Source organism: Bos taurus, chromosome 19 (genome assembly GCF_002263795.3).
Source record: "Bos taurus isolate L1 Dominette 01449 registration number 42190680 breed Hereford chromosome 19, ARS-UCD2.0, whole genome shotgun sequence".
In the NCBI taxonomy this organism is placed as follows: Eukaryota; Metazoa; Chordata; class Mammalia; order Artiodactyla; family Bovidae; genus Bos; species Bos taurus.
In genome coordinates this window covers 7278152-7305547 of record NC_037346.1, presented here as the reverse complement: position 1 = coordinate 7305547, position 27396 = coordinate 7278152, and the positions used below count along the sequence as shown (strand labels likewise).

At 41.5% G+C, this 27396-nt stretch overlaps 1 protein-coding gene across 1 annotated transcript in view; it reads right to left on the bottom strand.

Moving 5' to 3' along the window:
• Positions 1-27396, bottom strand: part of ANKFN1 (ankyrin repeat and fibronectin type III domain containing 1) — a 481998-nt gene that overhangs the window by 6657 nt on the left and 447945 nt on the right. Inside the window, exons 17-19 of the mRNA XM_059878382.1 lie at positions 25817-25985; positions 16268-16434; positions 8799-9012 (exon numbers count right to left, since the gene is read on the bottom strand). Of these exons, the coding sequence (XP_059734365.1) occupies positions 8799-9012; positions 16268-16434; positions 25817-25985 (550 nt within the window). The remainder of the gene's footprint in view (positions 1-8798; positions 9013-16267; positions 16435-25816; positions 25986-27396) is intronic.

The following is a 27396-nucleotide window of genomic DNA, read 5'->3' as shown; positions in this document are numbered from 1 at the left end:
AATATCTACCCTTTTTAGGTTGTGGGGTTGAGCAACACTGGTGATTATGAGGACGAAAATAGAACTCCAGGAAAGTCATTCATTTGAAGATGTTTACCGAGCACCTATTTTATGATAGACGGACATGGTCTCTGCTTTCAAGAAGTTCATAGAGGGTGGAGTAGACAATACGTAAGTCAGAATATACCTAAGATTAATTTCAGAGAGTGTAAAGTTCTATGAATAAAATGAAACTGGATTTCAGCTAGAGAGTGACTTGGGAGGGAGGTTCTTTAAATAAGGTAGCCAGGGGAGGAATCTCTGGAGTCTAGATGAGACTTCAATGATCAGAAGGAACCAGCTTTATCAAAATTTTAGGGAATAGTGTTCTAGGCAACTTGGAGAAGCAAGTGTGAAGGCCCTGAAATGACAAATATGTTTCTAGCCTTGGTGCCTGGAAGATAGGAATAGCATCAAACCAGAGGAGTTTAACTGCAAGAGGGTTGGGCAGTGGAAGACATGGTAAATTTAATTTGGGACAGATTGAACTTAAGCGGTTGGCCAAACCATCCTGGAGGGCTGGAATGGGAACATGGTGGGTAGCACAGTTGAGGGAAGGTGTTTGTGGGCAGAGAAGACACTGTTGGAAAGGGAACGACTGAAGATGTGAGCAATAAGTTGATGGAAATAGCAAGGAGGATCACTTGGGAGCGCCGGTGCTGTCATCGATCTTTGGTGAAAAAACATAAGGACTCCTGGTTAGGGAAGAAGGCAGACACAGCTTTTCAAGTTAAGAGAACTGGATAAAGGCTTGGGCTGAATGCTTTTCTTAAAACAATTTTTAGACAGTCCTTTTCCCTATCTTTTAAAATTTATTTATTAAATGCTTAATTAATTTTAATTGGAGGCTAATTACTTTACAATATTGTAGTGGTTTTTGCCAGACATCGACATGAATCAGCCACAGGTGCGCATGTGGAAACAGACAACAGTCTCAGAACTCTTAGCTGTTTTTGATGATGGTAGTGGTAGGTGCCATAGGGCCTTGATGAAGAGAGATTAATTGAAGATTTGACACTGGGCTGGAAATAATATCCATGCAATTAACTGGTAATTGACTTTAGTCAAACTTCCTTCTCTATTTGATCACTGACGTCTATTCAGCTATCCATATATACTATTCATTTGTATCCACAATAATAATAATAGTGCTTGATGTTTACTTAGTGCTCACTGTGAGCCAGCCATCATGCTCAGTGTTCTGGGAGCTTTATCTTATTTAATTCTTACACCAGTTCCCATTCGGACATAAGGATACCGGAGCCTAGGCTTATTAAAATTTCCAGCTCATATAAGCTGATAAGTGGCAGAATAGGAACCTATATGCAGATTTGTGTCACACCAAAGACCAAAGACTCAGAGGTTAAAATGTCTGCCTGCAATGCGGGAGACCCAGTTTTGATCCCTGGGTCGGGAAGATCCCCTGGAGAAGGAAATGGCAACCCACTCCAGTACTCTTGCCTGGAGAATCCCGTGGACAGAGGAGCCTGGTGAGCTACAGTCCACAGGGTCGCAAAGAGTCGGACAGGACTGAGCAACTTCACTTTTTTCTTTCTTTCAAAGACCTGCTCTACTGCTATTCCCATGGCTTTCTGTGGAAGCTTCCTGCGGGCTGGGACCTAGTTCATGTGATCCACTTGGTGTGATGCCCACACAGTTATGTTAAGCTTTTAGTGAGAGAAATATGTTAGGTTTGTATTAGTTTCCTGTGGCTGCTGTGACAAATGACCACACACCGTGTGGCTGAAAACAACAGGAATGTATTCTCTCACAGCTTTGGAAGCTGTGAGAGTCTGAAGCCATGGGAGTCAGCTGGGTGGCACTCCCTCTGGAGGCTCTAGGGGAAAATATAATGTCTTGCCTCTTACTGGCAATGGCACCCCACTCCAGTACTCTTGCCTGGAAAATCCCATGGACAGAGGAGCCTGAAAGGCTGCAGTCCATGGGATCGCTGAGAGTCGGACACGACTAAGCGACTTCACTTTGACTTTTCACTTTCCTGCATTGGAGAAGGAAATGGCAACCCACTCCAGAGTTCTTGCCTGGAGAATCCCAGGGACGGGGGAGCCTGGTGGGCTGCCATCTATCGGGTCGCACAGAGTCAGACATGACTGAAGCGACTTAGCAGCAGCAGCAGCTGCTGGTGGCTGTGTATACCTTGGGCTGCATCACTCCAGTCTCTGCCTCTGCCTTCACATGGACCCTCTTCTGTGTTTTTTAAGGACATTCGTAATTGGATTTAGGGCCCACCTGGATAATTCAGGATGATCTCATCTCAAGGTTCTGAAATACCTCTGTGAAGACTCTTTTTCCAAATAAGGTCACAGGTTCTGAGAGTTAGGACACAAACATGTCTTTTGGTTGGCCACCGTTTAACCCGCTAGGTGTCTGATAGTAAAAATGTCTAGAAGCAAGTGCTAAGGGGGTTGTACCGCTAAACTCTTTCCAGCCTGTAGTCAGGTCAAATGCTCTACAAGAACAGTTTGCACTTTGACACCACAGCATACAGATAGTGACTAGTGAGTATATGAAGGTATGCTTTAAGGGCTGACATTCTGATATTTTGATTGAGAATCACATTTTAAGACTCAGTCTTAGGAAGAGCTGGTGCTGATGTCCCCAGGTTGAGTTAGTTGCTCAGTTCTCTTGGCTCATAAAACATTTTATTTATATCTCTGTTACTGCATTTATCAAGATTTATTATAAATTATTCTTTTATATTTTTATCTCTCTCATTAAGTATAAACTCCAGAGGGCATGCACCGTGTCTTATTCAGCTCTGCTTAGTAAATGTTGGAGAAGCCAGTCAGTGAAGGAAAGGACTAAGGAAGGAGTTAAGCTAAGGGACATACATCCTCTATATTTCCCAGATCTGAACATGGACATATGAACAGACCACGAGGAGTAGAGTGTGAATTCATCATCATTGTATTATTAGCCTCTTGTGCTATATCTGATACGTACAAGAGTCTCAGTAGAGAATGCTGCATGGAATTGAAACTGAAACAAATATTGAAATCTGAAAGCTTAAAGAGTGAGATTTGATTGCTTCCTAAAAACAATACTGAAAGCAGTCTGAAAAGATCTAATTTAATCTGCCACAGAAATAGTCTGAAAACAATCATCTACATCATTTAACTTCATTTTGTGTTTTTCATTTTGCTTCATATTTGGTGACTCTTAACTTGAGTCAGCAGAGTTGTAGTAGAAAGAACAATTATCTGAAAATTAGGCTGAAGTCCTGCCTTGCTCCTTACTGTGTATATGATGTTGAACAAATCACTTAGCCCCTCCCAACTTAGCCCCTTTATCTGTAGCATATAGGTAATCATGTTACCTATTTTCTATAGGTGCTACAAGGATTAAATTAGTTTGTTAAACATAGTTTAAGTGCCTTACAAACAGAAGGTGTTAATATTGAAATCTTTTTCACTTTTAAATAGAGAATAGCTAGAAAACATATTAAGAGGTGACTCATTAATAATACAAACCAGTAATAAAGAAACTTCAAGATTTTGCTGTGAGAATTGCATTGATAATAAAGAACAATAATGTCTTGAATGGTGTCTTGTATTAGTCCAGTACTGTATTTCTCATGCTAGATTTAGCAAAGAATTTGTAAATTATGTAAATTTTTACTATAACTCCCAAGAGCAAGGGAGATAGGAGATAAATCAAGAGAAAGAGCAAGTTATAACTGTGCTAACCCAGGAAAGAGATGAAAAAGGGCTTAAGTATGAAGTGGTAAATATTATATTGTAAGTTCATGGACCTTTGGAAACCCTGCTCTAGTGGGAATCTAAATATTTGACTTCCATGGTGGTTGTCTTATTTATTATAGGACTTAGTGGAACCTATTGCTTAGAGTGGGATACCCCTCCCAGAACAAGCTGGGAAAATCTCCAGGATGCCAGCCAGGGCACCGAGGAGAGTTTCCAGGGATTTTAGGCCACTGCCACTCCCTCCCTTCCTGGAAAAGAATGCAAAGTGCAGCTTCCATCCCCAGATCCAGGCCATATGCTCCATTAAGCATCGTAGGCGCCTTGCCCGGTTGTTATTTTAATAAAGCTGGTTGTGCTCCTCAATTTCCCTTAGAGGGCCCACTGGGCACCAGCACTGGTAGAGCCTCGCGTTTCCCCTCTGCTTGACCCACGAGCTGTCTGATGGAGGTTCTGCCCATAGTATTAGTGCTGGCTCAGGAAGCCTGGCTTTCTTGCCATCGTAATGGGTGTTGCAACTCCTGGCCTCTGCGGACCAGGCCAACAACAGCAGAGTAGAGTTGATGTGGATTTTGAGGGTGTTATGGGGAGATGACACTGCAGGAAGGAATACCTGATTTAAAGCTATTGCTTTTCTCTTAGAGGCAAGGGACATGGCAGGACAGAAAGAAAGGAAAAAAGAAGTAGTATTTGCCCTAAGAATCTATCTACACATTTTTAATATATCAGTGTTCAAACTGGTACTTTCTGTGTGTGTGCTTCACTGAATTTATTTCCACTGTATTTGGGTGGAATTTAGATAATTTAGAAACAAAGAGTTTTAATAAATCATCAAGCCTTGAGTAGAAGCTCACGGGTTTGTTCACCTTCTAATTTCCCATCTTCAGATTCCTGTTATTTATTTATTTATGTATTTTTTTGGGCTGTTTAGTTTACGCCACAGTGTTCTTAATCTTAACTTCATCTGGGGGAAATCTTACTGGGAAGATTTACATTTGGAAGATCAGGATAATCTTCACATGCATCTGAAGGAAACAACGCCTCCCCTCCCCTTTGTTGCCTCACCCATGCATCACTAGGAGAAATAGCAGTATCGGGGAAAAAAAAAAATTGCTGCTGTCTGTGACCACTGTACCCACAGAAAAGGAGTGGGAGAGAAAATACCTAGCCATGGACCAGGCATTCCACCCCCTGCCTTGTGCTGCCTTTGCTAGGAGCCAACTTTCCCCCGTGGGTCTTTGGGAGATGCTTAATTTTAATTGACTCAGAGGAGTTGTACTTTGTGTCTGAAAAGCACACAGAAATGGGAAGTAAAAGAGTTCCACTGCCCTCCCACCCTGCCCGTCCAACCACATGCACATATACACACACAAACAAATCCAAGGTACTCAACAGCCTTCAAGCGGAATCTTGGGCTGGTACCAGAGTCTAGGCTTGTGACAGGCTTTGCATTTCCAGCAGACTTCTCAGAAATTAGGTGACCCCTGCTCACACTGAATGAAACTGTGTTGTAAACTTTGACCTATGAGCAACCCAGAGGGGATGTACCTCTAAATTGGATTTTCCCCTTTTCATTAATGGTTTCCAAGCAATTAAAAATAGTCACCCTAGTGGAGAGGACAGAGTATGCAGGTGCAGATTCTGTTGCTCTGAAACGCTTCTGCTTTTGTGCAGGGATGCTAAATGTTTCTCCCCGTTCCCATCAGTTTCCCGGTCCCCGGGTTCCATTTTTCACTTACTGCCCTCCACATCTTTGTGTTTCACAGTCCATGGAATCTTGGCTTCAGAGAAATAAATGGACCCAAGAGAGAGTTATATTTTAAGAAACAGAATGATGATCGCTCACATTTTAAGTTAATAATAAAATCCAAGTGTAATTGGCCAGATCTTCCCAGCAGGGAGTGTGTGTAACCCGTCATCTGGGCAACGTGAGAATTTGGCACTTACGTGGCACAGGAGAGAGGCCACCCGCATACAGCCAGGGGGGACCTACTTAGGAGCCTGTGGCTAAGAGAAGATTAAACACTGAGAAAGTTCTGTGAGCAGAGAGGACAGACAACGGCTGTGAAGGTGGGAGTAAAACTGAAGAGCTGTTTGTAGAGTTATGTGAATTGGGGAACAACAGAGGGTATATGTGTCCTGCCTTGTAAACATGCCCTTTCAAGCTCACACCTCCCCAGCTACAAGATTCTGAAAAGGGTATCCTTACTGGTCCCATTTTTTTAACCTCCGGGTTACTCCCTGATCGATTTCTATGTGGTTTCTGTCTCCTTTCCTTCTCAAACTGCTGTCATCAAGGTTACTGACGACTTTCTTGTTGAAAAGACGAAACAAAACAATAGAAGCTGTTCAGTTTTATTTAACCTTGTCTACCATCATTTGACATGTTTTAATTTTTGTGACACTGCTCTCTTTTTTGTCTTCTTCCTCTTGTCTTCACTTCTCAGTTTAAGAAGTTTTGCTGCTCTGTTCCACAGACATCTTTCCTTCTCCTCTCTTACTCTACCTACTCTCTCTAGGGAATATCAAGCATATTCATGGGGAATATAAAACATTTTCATAGGGAATACCAAGCATTCATTTGTCAACAATTATTAAATCTATATTATTAGTTCATTTATCTTTTCTGAACTTCACACCCCATGCATCCTATTTGCTTTTGAATGTTTCTTTTTGCATGGAATGCCCTAAAACTCACCTAAATTCACCATACCCATTTGCTCAAACTTTTTCTCCTCCTGTCCATCTGTTTTTGGTAAATGACATCATAATTTCCTGATGCCAGAAAACTTGCTATCTTCTTTGTTAATAGCTTTCTGATTGATCTCCCTGTTTCCAACATTGGTCTCTTCAAGCAACAGACAGATTTGATTCTAAAGAATAATTCAATCCTTGCTTAAATCCTTGCAATAAATCCATCCTTGCTTAAAAGCTTTCAATGGCTTTCCATCACAAACAGAATAAAATTCCAGCTTCCTTCCACGCCCGGCCTGATCTGCTCCTTGCCTTTCTCTGTACCCCTTCTCTCACCACCAGCCCCTTTGTTCAATCTACTCCAAAGACTTCCGCCATCTTTTCACCCCTCGCTCACCTCAGGGCCTTTTGCTGTTTTGTTGCTTGGGATATTCCAACTCCAGGTCTTTGCATAACTGGATCCCTTTCTTTTTTTTTTTTTTTTTTTGGCTGGTTCAAATGTAACTTTCCCAGACAGGTCTCTGCTGTTTATCCTAGTGAATTCAGCACCCTTCCTAGCCACCTTAATTGCTGTTTTGTATTATACTTTGGAATTTTCACTATCTGAAATCATCTTGTTTCTATTTTCATTGTCATCCTAGAATGCCAGCTCTGTGGGAGCACACACTATATCCTTTTTACCTTTAAGAGTGCCTGGAACAGAATGGGTGACCAAAAATGCTTTTTAATTGAAAAAAAGAAAAAAAGGATACTATCCTTAGATCCTGAGTTCAGCCAGACTGCTTACAGTTCCCTGAACTACAACACACGTGCACCTTCTGCCTCCTCTGCTTATATGCTTTCTTCTTTTTCAGTTCAAATTCTGCTTATCCTTCAGTACTTGACTTTATCACCTCCTCCAGGAAGCTCTCTTTGATTTTATGAGTTCCTGGTTAACACTCCCATTAGATTCTGTAGCACCCTGTGCGTATTCTTATTATACCAGTAGCACATATGTAGTTAGTTAGTATGAAGTTGTTTGTAATGTGTCTGTCTCCCCCATTAATTCGCTTTTGGTAGGGATAGTGTTTTATTTGTATCCTGAGCTTACTGGGAATCTATAAAAACCTACCTAATTATTTTGTTGAATTATTTGTTAAGTGATAGAACCCTTTGGTAATATAAATAAGTTGTCTCTCAAGTTCTTACACTTGCCAAGTTTTGGTTTTTAGACACTGAAGTTTTTTAGAATGTACATAAACTTCCTTATAGAAAAGGTTCATAACCCCGCTAAAGTTTTCTGAAATAAAAATAACATTAAATACTATATTACAATTTATTGTCTATTATGTTCTGTGAGCCTCTGACATAGATTCTTATTCACAAGTAACTTTTCAAGGTGTATATAGTATTATTCTCATTTTACATACAAAGAAGCAGACTCAGATGTAGTAATCTGTTCAGGCGCATATAGCTAGCAAAGCAAAGCTGGAATTTGAATCCAGGTCTTTGATTTCTAAGGCTCTTTCTGCTACACCATGCTGCCCCCTATGGGACAAGTTCACATTTTAGAACTGTTTATTAAAAATATCAATTATTATCATTGTAGAACATATAAAATTGGCTCCTATAAGATATAGAATAAAGATGCCTTAAATACCATTTTTAATTGATTAGAAAAATGGCATTTGTTTCAACATGTTCTAGGCAAGAACATTCATTATATTGCCTTTGACTAGTATGTTTTCTCTCTGTTTATAAGTATAAAAGGGTTTTGCAGAAGTTTGTGTTAACTATGATTTTCAGTTAGTATTTACCACATAAAGTCGAATTTAATTCCTAAGAGTGGAGGAGGCTTGCTAGGCATCTCCTGCAGCTTGTCAGTAACGTTGTCTCCAGATTGTTGTATCCATGATGAGACCAAAGGATTCTAGTTTACCCACGGTTTCTTGCTTTCCCGTCTTCACCCCGGGACACTGGTGCCATGCTGGTGGGAAGTTTGCCTGGACCTCCTACCCAGGCTAGGACCTCCTTCCTGCCTCATTCCTGTTAGTCCCTATTTTACTGGAGACTGGGCCTGTTTTCTTTACTCCCTGGTTTTGGTCAAATTCCTTTTGTATATGGGAAGCTTGAATCAGAACTGGCATGAATCTTCCCCACTCCTAACTGGATATGATCTCGGGTCATTGCCTGAGCTTCCTACCCTCCCCTGTTCTGATTTTTTTCTTCTCTGCTTCTAGACTCTTACTGCTGAGCAATGTTTTCTGCTGCTTGCTGAGTCTAATGACTCAGCACAAACCTCATCAGTGGAGATTAGGACCAAGCACCCGGTGACCGAAACACAGAATTTTGGATCTTATTGCTTACCACTCACTGCCTTTCTTCTGTGCATCTCTGGGGATGGGGATGGTGATGGAAGGCAGTCTATATGTGATGATGTAGAATTGATCTTCTTTAGGTTCTGCTCATCTGAAGTGTCTATCAGCTTAGTGATGGATAAGCCAGAAACAGGTTGCTTGTATCTTGCATAATGTAGAGCATCCATGATCCACCTCATTTCACGCCAAACTTCGTCTATTTGCTTTGGAATAAAATGGTAAAATACACCGAATTAGCTTCCCAGGTGATGCTAGCGGTAAAGAACCTGCCTGCCAATGCAGGAGACAGCAAGAGATGCGGAATCGATCCTTGGGTCAGGAAGATCCCTTGGAGTAGGGCATGGCAACCCACTCCAGTAATCTTGCCTGGAGAATCTCCATGGACAGGGTGATCTGGCAGGCTACAGCCCGTGCAGTCGCAAGGAGTCGGACATGACTGAAGCAACCTAGCATACATGCATGCATTGAATTAGTGAACAGCTTTAAAAAGGCGTTAAGTTTCCCTGAGGGTCCAACATGATACATTTTCTACAGTATCTGGTTTTGAGCATGGGTAAAATATTTTCAACATAGATTTACTAAACCAGAAAATACCTCATTTTTATAACCTTTTGTGTCTTGCATGTTTTTTACCCAAGAGGCTATTTCATTTAAGGCAAATAGTGAAAGACTTGGCTTCCAGCTGGGCTCTGCAACTTATTGGTTCTAGAACAACCTTTGGCAAATCACTTGACCCCTTTGAGCTTTAGTCGCCTTATTTGTGAAATGTGGACAAAATATTTCTTTTATACGCCACAGGACTGCTGTGATGATTGGGTGAAATGATAAATTTGAAGGTGCTTTGTAAAACTGCAGGGTACATTTCTCACACATGTAAACTGCTATTAATTCTCAGCATGTAATGAAATATTCCTCATTAGGATTTATGGGGAAGGCATATGATAAAGTCCGAATTTCAGAACAGGTGGAGAAAGAAATGTAGTTGTAGTCCTGTGTGAACTAGTAAAGCATTACTGGAATAAACAGCTTTGCATCTAATTTCACGGGGTGCCTTGAGCAGGCCATTGACTTCTGACCCATTTACCTCGCTGTGAAAAGAAGAAGCTGGGCTGGATGATGTCTAAGGTCCCTTCCAGCTCTGACACTTTATGATTTATTTTTGAAGAACCCTTAGAAAGTTGGGGTTCTCAGTTTCCAGCTAGAAGATGTTTATTGTATGGATACTACACAGTTAGGGTGTCTCTGATTATAGAAGGGACTATCTAATGTTCTATTTTCAAATTTCAATTTTTAGAGTCTTAATATGTACTTCAAGAATACTCTTCAAAGAATATCCACAAACCAGATGCTCCCAATTAATACAGAGTGACTTCTGAAACCGTGAGAGTTCAGAGTGACAGGCAAGTCTGAGTGAGCTAATGCATGGATGGCACTGTGTGGTTGGTTGCCATTTTCCCTTGCTTTCTGGTAATGTTCTATCCTGGAGTGACAGAACTGGGCAGTTTTTAGTGTTGTTAATGAAAGCATGAAATTGAGCTCCAGGCGTTGTCAGCCAGTGAGTTGGGCTGAAGGTTCAACGGTGGCAGGCCCACTGAACATTATATAGGGAAGAATCTGAAGTTCAAGGGGTAAATAGAGTGGAAGTTCCATTTAACGCTTGGACACATTTTCTTAATGAGATTGTTGCTTTCTCAGCTAGCTTTTATTGATCCCACCTCATGCAGCATACTGTCATCTCAAAGTGAGGCACTGCATGACTATGGACAGCTTTTAGAGGTCCTGCCAAGGCAGGTACTGTGCTTCTGTGCCTTTTACTCTTGGCTGTGCCAAGAATAGGTACTCAGTAAATGATTGTTCAGCCAGTGAAGGTATGAGTGAATGGTTATCTAATACTTGAGATCTCTGTCCTTGGACAGAATTATTATGAGGATTAAGTAAGATGATGTAGGTGAGTGCACATTGTAAGCTGTACGTTCTTATAAAATTTTCAGTCATTGCAATGACAATCACGGTTACTGTAGTGGATAGAATGTGACCTCCCAAAACATATGTCCACATCCTAATCCCCGGAACCTGTATTACCTTATATGACAAAAGAATGAATGTTACCTTTCATGGCAAAAGATGTGATTGGTAAGGATTTTGACGGGAGGATTTTATCCTAGATTATCTAGGTGGGCCTTGATTCCAGTGACGAATGTCTGCATGAAGACATCCTTATGAGAGTGAGGCAGATGGAGACGTGGCCGGCGGAAGAGGAGGCTGTGTGACCACAGAAGCAAAGATTGAATTGAGGTAGCCCCAAGTCAAGGGATGCCAGTGGCCACCAGGAGCTGGAGGAAGCCAAGGATAGATTCTCCCCTTCTCCAGAGGGAGTGTGGCTCTGCCGACACCTTGACTTTAGATTTCTGGCCTTTAGAACTGTGAGAGAATAAATTCCTGTTGTTTAAGCCACTAGGTTTGTGGCAATTTCTTGCAGCAGCCTTAAGAAATGAATACAATTATTAATAACTCGTCCTCCACTTGTTCTCTTTGGATAGGTTGTTTTAGCCTTACTACTGAGGATGGATAGTGAGATTTAGTATAAAAATTTGAAAACTTATGTGTAGAGACAATGCTTATTTCTTAATTTTCTCAGTGATGCAGTGAAGAAGTGTTAACTGAAGAGAAATCAGAAACATAGGTAGAAGGAAACCTATGGACTGAGTTTAACGGACTTAGTTAAGTAGCTCTAAAAGAAGCACAATTTTCACTCATTTTACCTTATACTGTTGATCTAAAAATAACTGACAACATAATCCCCTTGATTTTAAGGTCCAAATACAGCTTCTAAAGACTTGCTGACATGTTTTTAAAAAAGAAAGACCATGAACTCACTAGGTCTGTTGGTTAAAAGTTTTGCATCCATTTCTCACTTTGCCCTTTAAAAATTTTGGTTTTCATCCCATAAATTACACTCCTTTCTCTGTACTCAGGCAAGATAATATTTTTATTAAAATGTAAAGGTGATTGGTTTTCTCACAGTACAGTTACAAGGTGCTTGAGGGGATGATAGATTGGCTATATTTAATGAGCTGTGTTTCTATTACAGCTTAGGAGCATTTGAAGCATTCCAGTATATAAATTATAGCCTAATTGCCCTTTCGGCTTTAGCAGCTCCAAATATGCCCAGTGCCAAGTCTCCGCACTCTGACATTTCTGCCGCATGTGTTGTCTGTAAAGGCTGTATACCTTATCTGTGATTTTCTACACCTCCCCCCCGGCCCAGCCCTTCCTCTCTGGCTGCACTGCTTGGCTTCTTTTCCCAACTGTATTTACATAGACTCCCTTGCTCTTTACAATGTTTGGTTTGTGTAGTGCCTTCAACATTGTCTTAGATCTGGAATCACACAAACGCTCCCACAGCTGGCACTTGCCTCTGCCGATTATGGTGTGTGGTGGACTGAGCGGTGGTTGCCAGTGGGTGAATGGCTGCAGCTGGTTTTCATTCTGAGCAGGAGAGACTGAGAAGCCCAATCTCGTTAAGGAGCGAGATGATCCTGCATTAACTCTAGTCAGTGAAATTATCCATGTTGGATGGAGCAGGGCAGTCCACTGAAGGCTGTGGGTGCAAGATGGTCTGGTTTTAGCCTGGCCAAGAAGTGCTTTCTTGAACTCTTGGAGAACTGGCTTTCATCCAAGTCTCCATTTACCTGGCTGGCTAGCTGGAGAGTACGTACAGAGGGCTCTCAAGTTACCTGCTTTAGGAAACCAGAGCAGGCTAGAACTTTAAAGAATTCCTGGCCTCGCTTGCCTTCATCCATCCCACTTAATGGTGTGCTGAAAAGGAAAGAGAAGAAAGCAGTGGAGCCATAGGCTAGGTGAGAAAGAAAGGGGTGAGGACTGTCATCTGGAAGTAAGAATGAAGCCAGGGACTCTTGGAGTAGGTGACAGGCTAAAGAAAGTCAGTGTTCTTGAACGTAATGGATTCAGGGGAGCCTTAGTTGGAATAAAGTGGAAATAGAACCTAAGGTAAAGTTAAAGAAGTGCTTCTATCAAACTAATTATGGCTGTTAAAGAAGCCATGGAATGTTAGAGCCAACTCGGTGCTTGAGAAGTCATCCAGTCCAGTTCTTACAATTGAGGACCTTGAATCAAATGAATTGTCCAACAGTCCAAGGTTTATCAGTGGAAGATTCCAGACTAAAAATGTATGCTAACTGAATTCTGGTCATTCTTCTTCTTACCATGCTCCCCTATTCCTTACATTGGGTTCAAAAGATATGCCAATCTTTCCTATCCTCCTTCTGCTTCTTTCTTCTTTTTCCCACCCCCTTACCCTATCAGTATTTCATTTTTATTAGAAATAAAATAAATGATGTAAATGGTTTTAATTTTTAAATACTGTGTTTTCAGGTCAAGAAAGCAAGGAAGTTCTTGAAAGGTTTATTTTTTTAGTCTAAGAGGTCACCTAAAATATCTCATTTAGGATGAGAGAAGTAGGCTAGGACTTGTCTGGCTCACACTTTGCAAGCATATTACAATATCTTCTTCATGAGTACTTAATAAACCCCTAATCTTGCATATCATGCTTTAAAGTATTTTCCCTTCTTATTAATGAATGAATGTATAATTTATTGCATACTTATGTGCAGGCACTTCAGTGAAATCGTTATATGTATTATCGTATTGAATTCTCTCAGTGACACTGAAAGCTAGTCCTATTATTATCATCCCTATTTTACAGATGAGGAGATTGAGATTTAGAGAACTTTATTTGCCCAGAGTTCACAGCATTTTCTCATCTTAGGTCCTCGTAACTTGCTTGGAGGGTTGTGTAATAGCTTTGTATCTGGTTTCCCTGCTTTAGTTTTCTCCTTAAGTCTAGGAATGACGTGCAAATTATTTAGTAGCCAATGAGAATGAGCACTTACTGTGAACAACCAGTGTGGCCACACCAATGCGAATGGGAGGAATATCCTCTGCTGCTTGAATCTATCTTGAACATCTGTGAGATCCTCTTACTGACTTTCTCCAACACTTTGGCTGGGTACCTATGGCCTACAGCATCAAGTACAAATTTCTTACTATGGTCTCTAATAAAGCCTCATGTGATCTGATTTCATTGCTCCTTTCATTCGTACCTTATTTTTCACTATTGTCCTTTACTCAGTTTATGCCCAAACTAATCTTGATCACACATCATTCCCCAGGTAGGATTTTTCCGCTCTTTCTCCCTTATCTGTTTATGCTTCTTCTTTGGCAGTTCTTCATTCTGTTTCTTGTCACTAGAGACTAGCCTATGCCACTAGGCCAAGCTCACATATCAGTTACATCCTCTACGGCATTTTTTTTATGCCCACAAATGTAAGTAAATTTTTACTTCTTTGTGTCGACACAAAACATTTTTACTTTATTTTTTTATATTTCTCATTTGGTACCTTGGAGAAGGAAATGGCAACCCACTCCAGTATTCTTGCCTGGAAAATCCCATGGATGGGGGAGCCTTGTGGGCTACAGTTCATGGGGTCACAAAGAGTTGGACATGACTGAGTGACGAGGCCAGAAATTTGGCACCTAAATCATTTTTACAGATAGTATTTGTACACATTTCTTGTTTACCCTAATGAATTTTAAACGGAGTTCAAGGACCATGTGTAATTCAACTTTGTATCTCCCTTACAGGGCCCGACACTCGTGTCCAACAAATACTGTATTTATCAGATTGATCTGAATGTATCTCAAAGTGATATTCACGATGGGGCTATTGCTGCTGTAGAAGTCCCCTCTTATTCATGGTTTGCTTTCTGCAGTTTCAATAACCATTGGTCAGCTGAGGTCTGAAAATATTAAATGGAAGATTCCAGAAGTAAACAATGCATAAGTTTTAAATTGCCACTGTTCTGAATAGCAGGATCAAATCTCCTGTCATCCTGCCCAGCATTCCCAGGACGTGAATCATCCCTCTGTCCAGCGTATCCCACCCTTTAGTCACTAAGTAGCCACCTTGATTATCAGATTGTTGTGGTATCATAATTCTTGTGTTCAAGTAACCCTTATTTTAATTAATAATGGCCCCAAAGTGCACGAGTGCAAGATGCCGGCAATTTGGTTGTGACAAAGAGAAGCTACAAAGTGCTTTCTTTAATTGAACAGTTGAAAGTCCTCTACTTAATAAGGTAAGGGAAAAAAACGTGTATGATGAAATTGCTAAGATCTAGGATAAGAATGAATCTTCATTCCATGAAATTGTGAAAAAGGAAAAAGAAATTCCTGGTAGTTTTGCTGTTATATCTCAAATCGCAAAAGTCATGGCCACAGTACATAATAAGTGTTTAGGTAAGATGGAAAAAGACATTAAATTTGTACAATAAGCTATTTTGAGAGATAGGACATTCACATAATTTTTGTTACAATATATTGTTATAACTGTTCTATTTTATTATTGTTGCTAATCTCTTACTGTGCCTGATTTATAAATTAAACTTAGCATAGGTATGTACATATAGGGAAAAGTAGTATATCCAGGGTTAAGTACTATCTGCAGTTTCAGTCATCCAGTCTTGAGATGTATTCCCTGAGGTTAAGAGGGGACTGTGCATTCATTTTGTGAATTGGGTTATACTGCAGGCATAAAAGGGCTTCCCAGATGGCGCTAGTTGTAAAGAGCTTGTCTGCCAATGCAGGAGATGTAATAGACAGAGGTTCAATCCCTGAGTCAGGAAGATCCCCTGGAGAAAAAGATCCCATGGCAACCCACTCCAGTACTCTTGCCTGGAGAATCCCATGGAGAGAGGAGCTTGGCAGGCTATAGTCCATAGGGTCACACAGAGTTGGACACCACTGTGGCGATTTAGTATGCATGCACGCACAGGCATAAAGATCCTAAGATTTGTCCAAGGGATTTAGGGGCACTTTCAGACCAGATCCATATTCTCTTGATGACTATTCTGTCCCACTGTCTCAAGACCCTGAGACATCACCATAGGGCTCACACATTTTTAAGCCTTTATAGCTATGCATTAAAATTATCAGTTCTGCCAGAAAGAAGTCCAAAGAATGAGAAATCTTATGTCTTGAATTTGGGTTTACATAAGCCGATGGATCATTCTGTTCTTTTTCTCTGTGATACTGAATTAATTAATACAGTTTTTCTTCCTGTTGGAATTATTACTGGGCTACTGGGTACTGCTATTCTGATCTCTACTTCTTCTGGCAGTTGTTTTTCTGTTTAACGTAGGAGACTACAGCGACCCACCACAGGGGCCGATAGAGCTCTTATTAACACTGATTTATCTGTAGCTTTTTCTTAAGCCTTTGTTTAAAAACTTGTATTTCCCCGAGTTCCACATTTTAACCAAATTAACAGTCTATTTGCACATCGTGGTCTTTCGCTCAGACTGCTGTTCTTTCTCATGCTAGGTTCTCCTCACCACCCTGTCCCTTCCTTCTTCCTTTTACCTCCGATAAAACAGTTACCTGAATGAAATCTAAAACTTGCTGGTGTCTTTGTTTGGCAGCTGCAACTTCGCTGTCTGAGATTGCTTCCCTCAGGGACTGTTGGGTATTCAGAGAATCCAGCTCCACGACAGCAGAAAGGCGGCAATACAGACTAATAAATTTCTCCCTGTAGCTGCAAAAATGAACTGGAAAATGGACAAGCAAAATAAAACATGTTAAGATCTGGTATCAAAATAGAGAAATTCATACCTCAGAGAAAACAAGTTGAATGAAAACATGATTTATTAATCCTATCATTGGAAAATATTAGGCCATAAATAAATTATAAATGTGCTCTTAAGGGGCCAGTTGTCTGGCTTTAGTCAGACAGTATTCCCTTTTAAGGTTTACCAAGTCCTGGTAGGGTATGGGGAAGTGGAGTTGGCTAAAGCTGCAGTTTATGTTCAGCCCCTAAAGTTGGGCTACTACTGGGAAAATAAGTTTGCTTACCGATTTAAAGAGAGAAAAATAAAGAGGCAAATATCCATCTGAAACCCAGTTTTGATTACCATGTCTGATGTCTAGTGTGTATCTTGCATGCTCCTTTCCAAGGCCAGAAGTCCCAGAAGATAAAAGACATGTTTTTCTCAGGGTGTGTTTTGTGTTTTGTCTGGCTGGAAAACTTCCTAAGGACCTAGTATGATGAGTTTTGATTCCTCTTCTGCCTCTCAACTCCTCAACTCCTCTGGAAAGATGATGGAGCTAGTGCGCTGCAGACCATTTATGTTTTCCCCTTCTCCTCTTAAAAGATAGTGGGCTAGAGGCCAGTGGAGACAGCCTAACCTTCATCTCTGCTGTGGAGAAGGGAGAGAGGGGTGGGTCTCAGCCTGACGCAGGCAGCCTGAGGTGGTCAGATTTTTCATTCTTCTCTGATCGGCTCTGCTCACATGCCATAACTTCAGAGTCCAGTAAGATGAGGCAAGCATTCGGATTCAGACTTGTGTAGTACCAGACTCTTCCTGGCATTGCTGAGTTTGGAGAGTCACTTCCCAGGAACCTCACTCACTCTCTGTACCTCTGACCTGTATCGGTGTGCTTCAGGCTTCAGAAATAGGGCTGTAATAACTCACCAGATCTGTGGAAGCATTTTTATTCTGGCTTCTTTGGTGAGGAATTCTAGGAAGAACATCTAATTACTGCCCTCAGGCCTCTTTGCTATTGATTCCGGAGACCTAGGCCTGGCCATTTTGGGAAGCTAAAACCACACTACCTCAAAACGGGGCATCTGGTCATCTCCACACCTCACTGAGGAAGCCCTACTTCTCTGCACATTGAGAGATTTTGTGTACCCTACAATTCCCATCTTACCACTGCCTGCTTCCTTGCTTGATTTTCCCTCAGGATGAAACTCAGGTGAGGGTAAGGGTGACCTTCTCTGTTGGATCTCCTTGTATTGAAGGGGTAGAGAAGAATGGAGTGACAGCTCCAGTGGCCCATCCTTAATCCAGCTGGGCACTGTTTCAAGGAGTGGTTTCTGATTTTGGGTAGTTTTGGTTTTGGGTTTTTTTTTTTTCCTTTCTCTCTTGTATTAGATCCCTCCTTCTACTTCCTTTGCTCTAACACTTCCTTGTCTAACACTCAGAAGAACTGATCTCAGTAAATGCAGATTATTGAGCTCTTCCCAAATGATCTACATTTCATGCTTTCCCTTGATTATACACCTGGAAGGCAATGGCATCCCACTCCAGTACTCTTGCCTGGAAAATCCCATGGATGGAGGAGCCTGGTAGGCTGCAGTCCATGGGGTTGCTGAGGGTCGGACCCGACTGAGCAACTTCACTTTCACTTTTCACTTTCATGCATTGGAGAAGGAAATGGCAACCCACTCCAGTGTTCTTGCCTGGAGAATCCCAGGGACGGGGGAGCCTGGTGGGCTGCCGTCTATGGGGTCTCACAGAGTCGGACACGACTGAAGTGACTTAGCAGCTGCAGCAGCAGCATAGAACAGCTTCTTGACTCAGGATACAATCCAAACATCACAGTAAAGCAAGCTCCTTGAGATCTAGGATTTTAATATATCTTCAGTCATATCTTCTGTCATGCCTTCCACCCTCTGCCTGCATTGACCCTATGCTCTGGTCAAGCTGAGCCAACTACAGGTCCTTTCGTACTTCCGTGTTTGTGAACATGCCATTTCCTTCTCCTCCAGTACTTTCTCTACCAATACCTTCATGTCAGCTTCTCCTCATACTTGAACATTCAGGTTAAATATCTTCTCCTCAGTGAAATCTTAACTGGTACCTCTTCCACTCCAGGCAGAATTAGTTTCTGTCTTTTGTGACCCTAGACCACTTGTTTTTAAATACACCGGGACATTTATCCTGCTTTATTGTAATAATGTGTTTACTTGACTGATTTCTTTGAGGGCAAAAACCATATCTCCTGTTAATTTTTATTTCCTCAAAACCTGGAACACTGTAACTTCTCAAGTCAAGTGTTAGTTGCTCAGTTGTGTCTGATTCTTTGTAATCCCATGGGCTGTAGCCTGCCAGGCTCCTTTGTCCATGGGATTTTCCAGGCAAGAATACTGGAGTGGAGTGGCATTGAAACATGTAAAATATCATGTATGAAATGAGATGCCAGTCCAGGTTCAATGCACGATACTGGATGCTTGGGGCTAGTGCACTGGGACAACCCAGAGGGATGGTATGGGGAGGGAGGAGGGAGGGGGTGTTCAGGATGGGGAACACATGTATACCTGTGATGGATTCATTTTGATATTTGGCAAAACTAATACAATTATGTAAAGTTTAAAAATTAAAAAAAAAAAAAAAATAAAGAATACTGGAGTGGGTTGCCATTCCCTTCTCCAGGGGATCTTTCTGACCCAGGGATCAAACCTGGGTCTCTTGCACTGCAGGCAGATTCTATGATGTGAGCCACCAGGGAAGCCAACTTCTCAAAGTTTATTGCCTGAATGAACAACAAAATGTATGCCATGATCTAAAGAGAGCAGATCTTTATTCCAAAGTCTCCTTTCCCCCTCTATTCTCTCTCCTCAAGATGCGTTTGATTTTCCTCTTTCAAAAGGTATATTTCAAGTCTGATATTTACTGGCTGCTCTACAGGAAAGAGTCAGGGTTACTTTTCAGCTTACTCTTGACCCTTGTAGCTCCCTGAATGTGTCTTCATGCCTTTCAAGGAGGAATTATATCCTGTTTGCTCTTGACAGATGTCCTCTCTTGGCTGAAGAGTGAAGTGTCTCACAGTCTGCCTTTCCAAACCAAGTTGCAAAAAAAAAAAAAAAAAAAAAATCATCTTTTTTCCCTTCTTTCTAAAATATGACTGGAAGATAGAGGCCCTGAAGAATTTCTTTAGAGGAAATGCTATAAGTCCCATCTGAATTCTAGAACGCCAGGGTGTCCACAGCTCCCTCTCGCTGCGTCTCTTTGTGGTCAGAGCCTCGGATCAGTGGGTGGTCTCCCAGCTCCCACACGGCCGCGCCACCCGCCACAGTGAGCGCCGAGGACCTTCCGACGACAAGGACGGTGCTTCACTTTCCCACTCTAGTGGTTTTCATCCGGAGCCTTTAATGTCACTTTAACAAATGTGACTTTAACATGGTCTTTTGTGGTTTAGCAATGATACATTTGGTAGCCATCACTGAGAAGGGGAGGATAGACTGGAAGCTTCTAATTTTTTTCCTAATGTGAATCACATGCATTTTGCAGTCAAAATGGTATAAGGATACAAAAATGCATTATCCCAGACCGCATGATTTGTTAGTAATTTACAAAGGAAGACTAATTTTCTGTGGTGTTTTCTCTGTCTTTTTTCTTTATAAGATAGTGACAGACTAAAATGCCATCAGCACCGACACTGGAAGTCAGATTAGGGGTACTGTAGGGCAGAAAGTACTCAGGCTTAGGTATAAGACAGAACTGGATTTGAATTACACTTCTACCACTTATTACCTTCATAATAGGCATATAACCCCAGGGAGCCTCAGGTTTTTTTCTTTTCTTTTTTTTTTTATAGCTAAGACGAGGATAATAATGTCTACCTAGGATAAAACAACTGGAGAAGGAAATGGCAACCCACTCCAATATTCTAGCCTGGAGAATCCCAGGGACAGAGGAGCCTGGTGGGCTGCCATCTGTGGGGTTGCACAGAGTCGGACACGACTGAAGCGACGCAGCAGCATCAGCAGGATAAAACAACATAATAATAAAGTGCCTAGACAGCATGTGGCACATATCAGATGCAAAGTGAATTTTTGTTCACATCCTTTCCCCATCCCCCTGGGAAGAATGGGGCAATTAGTAGTTTGAATATTAGAACAGGATTGAGGTTAGAATATTCTTCCTAAAGGTCTCTTACTCAATAGAGTCCCATCAGTCTGGGCCATGTAGCCTAGTCTGGAAGCTAAGGAACCAGTAAGATTACCTCTTAAGGTCAGTTTAGTTCTGTGGTTCTCTGCCAAGGTATCAGAAAGAACCTGGGCATAAGATGCCTCTCTAAAGATTCCTGGTAGTGAACGAGTTGACAGTTGGAATTCAGGAATGGTATCCTAAATCATGAAAAATGGGCATTAGGAATGAGGGTTGGGACTGTGCCATTTCTTATAAGCTTGTGGCCTGGATTCCATTAGGCTCAATGCCTGGATATCCCACAGGCACCTCAAACAAAACTCATCATTTGTCAAACTGAACTAACTCATCATCTCTCCCTTCCCCCAAACCTGTTCCTCCCCTCTTATTTCCTGTTTTGGTAGATGGCAGCGTTATCCATTTCAGCACCCTATTCAGACTCCGTGGCTCCTCCATCTTTCTCTTCAACCACATTGAATCAATCACAAAGTCCTATTGATTTTAACTTCTAAATTCCTCTTGCCCCTGCCTTCTCTTCTGTCCCCCTGCTGTGGCAGTCTCCATCTGAGTTCTTATCAATGCCCACCTGGGCCGGTCTCTTAACTGTCTCATTGCCTCCAGGCCCAGCCCTTTTCTCGTTGCCCTGCAATCCACAGAGTGGTTAAAACCCAGTAAGACCATACTATTCTTTTCCTTAAAAATTTTTAATGACTCCTTATTGCTTATAGAATAAAGTCTAACTGGCTTAGCCCTTCGTGATTGTTCCTTTTTTCAATTTTAGTTTTGTCTCCCGTCACACTTGCTCAGATGCTTGAAGCATCTGTCACAGTGAGCTACTCAGAGTGTACTTAAGTGAGATGCGTTTTTCCTAGGTCTCCAAACCTTTGTGCAAGCTATTCCTTCTGCTTACAATGATTTTCCTTTCCTGGTCTACCTTTATTTTTTTCCTGAATGTTTACTTATACTTCAAAGTCTGTCTTAGATCTTATCTCTGTAAGAAAGGATTAGGTGTTTTTCCTCTGAAATTCAGCAACTGACCTCTCACAGAAGAATTTTCATTGGATTGGGACTGTTGGTATAGATAATATCCCCCACTGGGTTCTAGGTTTCCAGTGGGCAGACTGTCCTATTAATGTCTGTGTATCCAGCCCTAGCATAGTACTGGCGTATAGTGGAAACTCAGTAACTGTTTGTTGAATGAAGCATGTAGCCGAACACTGAAGTATAAAATGCATACCAGGCTTCAAACTGGCTTTAAAAAATTTCCCAGTTTCTTAATCTTGCTCATCGAGGCAGTCAAAGTCATAGAGTCAATGAAATCGATAAAAGTCAGCTTTCCTCTTCATAGGCCTACAGTCAGCTGTGACTGCCCATGAGGTCAGGGCAGGGTGACCTCCTCAGTATAGGCAAATCCCCAAGAGGCCACATCTCAGGACAGTTTCTAAGGGCTTTTCCTTTTATTTCTGGGGCAGCATGAATAGTGAGCCTTGTTGTCCCCCAGACACATGCTTTATAACTGCAGAGGAGTGCTATCCTCTTCCTCTCCAAAGGGTTGGGGATATCAGCCCTCAAGCTGTGGGGGGCAGTGGGTCTATGATGGTACCACTTTGCACCAGCTCGACCCTGCTCATAGAGTCTCACAGCATCCTCCTGTAGGACCGTCTCTCTCCCCCATCGGTAATCCTAGGAAGGAACACCCTATGGGACTACTGTATTTTGCAGAGCTTGTATTAAAAGTTACTTATACTAAAGCTTATATTAAAAAGTCATGCTACTCGAAAATCTCCATTGGATTTCCAGCACACTTAAAATAAAATCCAAAGTCCTTATTATGATCTATGAAGCCATGAATGATCTTCTGATGCTGACCTGATATCATTTCCTCTCTTTGTTGCTCGTGCTTACCTACATTCCATCTATACTGATGTCTCAGCCAAGCACACTGTTACTGTTAACGCCTTTGCGTTTGCGATTTTCATTTCATGGAAATCTCTCATCTCTGCTCAGATTATCTTCTTCAGAGAGGCCTTTTCTCATCATCTTATACAAAAGTGCAGTTCCTGTCCTTTCAGTCTAGTCTTTTATCCTGATTTATTTTTGTTTCCAGCTCTCGTTACTGTCTGACATTTCCAATATTAATGTTTGTTGATTGGTTTACTATTTGTCTCCCCCACTGGAATATTATTAGCTCCATGAGGAGTTTGTTCATTGATTTTTCAATACCTGGAAGAATGCCTGGCACATAATTAGTTGCTAAGTTTTAGTCGCTAAGTTGTGTCTGACTCTTTTGTGACCCCATGGACTATAGCCTGCTAGTCTCCTCCGTCCATGGGATTTCCCCAGGCAAGAATACTGGAGTGGGTTGCCATTTCCTTCTCCAGGGGATTTTCCTGACTCACGGATTGAACCCGCGTCTCCTGCATTGGCAGCAGGATTCTTTACCACTTAGCCACTTGGGAAGAGGGGCACATAGTGGGTTACTTAATAAATACTTATAAATGAATTAATGAAGAAATGAGTGAAGAGAGGAAATTGTAGAATGGAGAGTAAAGGCGGTAGGATAAAGTGGTTGCCCAAGAATAGTGTGGGAGCCTCCCAGGAAGAAAGATAGGATGCTTGCAGGGCTTGGTTTTCCAGGGTCTTGGGAGTCGTGTACTATCATGATTGATACTAAACTATTGATTGTTCCCACCCAGGCCACTGAAACATCGAGAAATGAGCCTCATGTATTATTTGTCTGTAATCATGGAACAGTGTGGCCTTTTTATGTAGAATGGGCTCTCAGTTCACTCTCCAGTAAAGGGTTTTCTTTAGTTCTTTTCTCTGTCATTTATCTACCCATGGGAAATCACTCACTTTCATGGCTTCATCTGTTATCAGTAGAGTCCAGCCAAATTCCTGTGTTTAGTAACCAACTCTGTCTCCTGCATTTCTACTGCCAGTTGCATATGTCTGCTTGGATGTTGAATTAACACCTGCAGACTCGAGGTGTGTGCATGCTCAGTCATGGCTGACTCTTTGGGACCCCAGGAACTATAGACCGCCAGGCTCCTATCTATGCCCATTGAACTTTCCAGGCAAGAATACTGAAGCACATGTCCGTTTCCTACTCCAGGGGAAATCTTCCCACCCCAGAGATCAAAACTCCATCTCCTGCTTTGGCAGGTGGATTCTTTACCACTGAGCTCAAGATATTTAGAGCTAAGAGCATCATATTCTTCCCCACAGCATTTTCTTTTCTGATTTCATTATTTCTGGTAATGGTAGCAATATCCTCAGGGTCTTTGAAACTGAAAACCACGGGGGTGCTTAGATGTCTCGGAGCTCTGACTGTCCTCATTCAAACAGCTGCCCAGTCTTGTCGGTTGCTTCCCATGCTTCTCACATCTACACTTGCTTCCTTTGTATTTGTTTCTGCTGTGACATCAAAATATTATTATAACCTCTGAATTATCTCCCCAATCCTGCTTTCAGTTCATCTTAAATATATTCCTCAGCCTGATTCTTAAAATACTGCCCAATATGGCTGCAGCTTGTCCTCACAGGTTTATGGCTACTGTTGCCTCAAGTCCTTTCCCAGATCTAGCTCAACTGGACCACGTGTTCTTTTTCTGATTCTTTCTGAGTTCTTCTATTATGTCTTTGCTCATTCTGCTCCCTTTGACAAAAGAGATTTCATTATCCTTGTTCTTAGCATCCAGTCCATTCTTTAACACCTACAACAAATATCCTCTCTCCAAGGTGGCTTTCTGATACCTTCTTTAAGAAAACGTGCTTTCCTTTCTTTTTTTCAGTATCACTTAATACTTAAGATTTAAGCACATTATACGTATTTTAAAATTTAATTTGTATTTTTATTTCACTCCTACCACTGTACTAAAAAGCCCCTTGAGGGCAGAGTCGTTGTCTTAACTCCTCTCTTAATCTCCACAGTAGACCCCTGATGTGTATGTGTGGACCTGAACTGAAATACTTTGACTCAAAGGATGTTTTGTAACAGCAGTGCAGTTATATCATAGACTAAAAATGTTCACTAATGGGGAACTCATTAAATGGTCACATTCACATCCAGGCATCTCGGGAGTGGTATGACCAATATTATCAGTCATGTGGCACAGAAAAGGTACAGGAAAGCTAACTGATTGCCAGTGCCACACAGTAGGGGACCTAGTACCCTTGAGTCTCCGTCTGCAAGTCCGATTCAGGCTTCTCTTAACAACTTTCCCTCCTCTGGAAAGTAACAATTGCTGTTCATCAGCTTTTGAGCATGTAAACTCCTTGGAGCAAGGGAAACTGGGTGACTTCATCCCTTTATCCTGGAGATAAATTCAAATCCAGATGCCCAGGTCTCAAAATGAAACATCAGGCAGTTGCCTTGTCTCTTTCTAAATCTGGTAGCTGGGGAGCAATCCAAAGAGAGACTGCCTTCGTTTCACCCACCCATTCACTCCCACTCCCACAAATCCTACAGTCCATTTGAACTGACGGAACTCTTGTTAATTGCCTCTTATTGGCCTGTTACAAGATGAAGCATGGGGAGGAGACAAAGCCTCCCTATTCACATTTTCAGTGGGCAGCAGGGGTCTCTGTAAAAATAGAGAACCCGGGGCCCAGGCTACCCATTTTTGAAAGTCAAGATGAGATCTTCTACAATTGAGAATCCCACATTATAATCACAATATTGCATCCTGGGAGACCCTGTCAATTTCTCCAATGGTCTGTTAGAAATTTAGAGTCTATTTAATAAGTTAGCACTACTTAAAGTTACAGACCTTTTTCTGCTTTAAATTGACACACGCTTTACATTTTAATTTCAGGTTTTTTTTTTCCCAGTTGGAGGAAAGAGGGGGCAGGAAGAGGGGGAGAGAGGAAAAAAAAGAAAGAAGGGGCAGTGCTTTTCATGAAAACATCAGTTCTTATATTTATGCTTTAGGAAAGCAAGGGGGAGGCAAGAACTGCAGCCTGATAACTGAACTTTCTGTTTAGAAGTCCCTCCTCTCCATTGGGCCTTAGCTAAGTTTCAGTAATTATTGCTCAGGCACATAGTCTTGGAGCTTTGCTTTCTCTCAGACTTGTACACAGTTCTAGGAAGGGTTGTTGCCAAAGCCATCATGTGATTTATTGACCCTCCACTGGGACAAGGGGGAACAGATATAACTTTGTGATTTTATTATAAGGAGGCTGGGTTAATATTTCTAGGTGAAACAAGCTACTATACCAAGTTCAAACATCTGAAGAGGGAGGTTAAGAAACCCTGAGTGTGGGGTGTAAGGATTATTCTGTCCTGGGGCTGTACAGACGTCGTCTGAGGCAGGGAGCAGGAGAAGAAAGGAGACATTGTGACCCATTTCCAACACCTCCTGTGTGTAGAGGCGGAAGTTCCTTGCCTGCAGAGGGACACGCGCGGAGGAAAAAATAGGAGAGTTACAACATGGCACTTACATAAACAACACCAAACTGGCATAAAACATCTAACAAAATTACATGACTTTAAGCTTGGAATTTTTATACAACATAAATATTAGGGTTCAGTCCATTTAATAATGCTATATAAAATCAAGATTTAAGGCAGTAATGTTCCACATAAACTCTGAAAACAACATTTATGCTTCTTATAAAAGCAGAAAATGATTGCGTTCTGTGGGCTTTTCAAAATGATGAATATAATTACATGAAGCAACAAAAATGGATTGAATTAAAAATCCACTAGTTTCAATTTAAGTTGGTTAAGGGGGGAAAATGTAGTTTCTGGCCAAGGACTGAGAAAATTTTACAAGTACCAAAAAAAAAAAAAAAAAAATGTTGTATGTACTCTTAGGCAGTTGGGCAGCCTGCTCCCAATGTATGCGTAGCCCAAGAGTCACCAATGAAATATGAGCTGCTTCAGACCTGCTAAGCCCAAGAAACCCTTTAATGGTATCTACTGTCAGAAGTTGAGCTGGCATTTTTTTCCCTCCTCCTGAGTATATGGCCACCCCTGGAATAATCCAGTTAACTCCCCTAGTGTCTTTATGGCATCTTGTGCAATTTATCCTTTTTCAATGTTAGCTGTTTTGGACTAGCTTTGCAACATTGACTTGTAATCAGAGTAGTGCCTTAACGGAAGAACACTCTTGGAGTCTTTCATCTATCCTCTTGTCTCCTTGGGTCAGAGGCCAATTCAGGTTGTCTCTCTGTTATTTAAAGAGAGCCAGTCACTCCTGTTACTGTCTCCCTGTTTGCAGGCTAAACTTGGCTTATTTTACTTGTGTGTGTAGGAATAGTATGTGTGTGTATTGAGTGCAGAGAGATGGTACATGCAGATCAAAAACAAGAGAATCTAATGCTACATGATATTAGCTCACTAAACAGAGCCTAGTAAACCTTCACTCTTGTCTTCTAAGCCAATGGTTTCTTTTTTTAAAAGTTGCTTATTAGTGGAGGTAAGATTTGCACATTTGGACTTAGACAAGAAAGTAATTTTGACAGCAAATTTTCTGTTTGTGGAAAGATAGCATGGAACAACTTTGGCCACTGCTCTAGATTTATATTACCAGTAATCTTCTATTCTTAAGGAAATCATTTGCAAATCTAACTATACACTTATTTATTTACTTCCCTTGCTTCACGCTCTCCTGAAGCTAAGAGTCGATGTCTTTCAGGGTGGGTTAGCCAATTTTTCCTTGTTTGACCAGACCACAATAAAGTGGGGTCTGGGAACTTTGGAAGACGTCAGCGTGGAAGAGCTAGAGTAAAGGCACAGAAGTGTACTCAGTGTCCACGTGTAGGCATCAGACTGAAAATGTGCATGTATGTGCA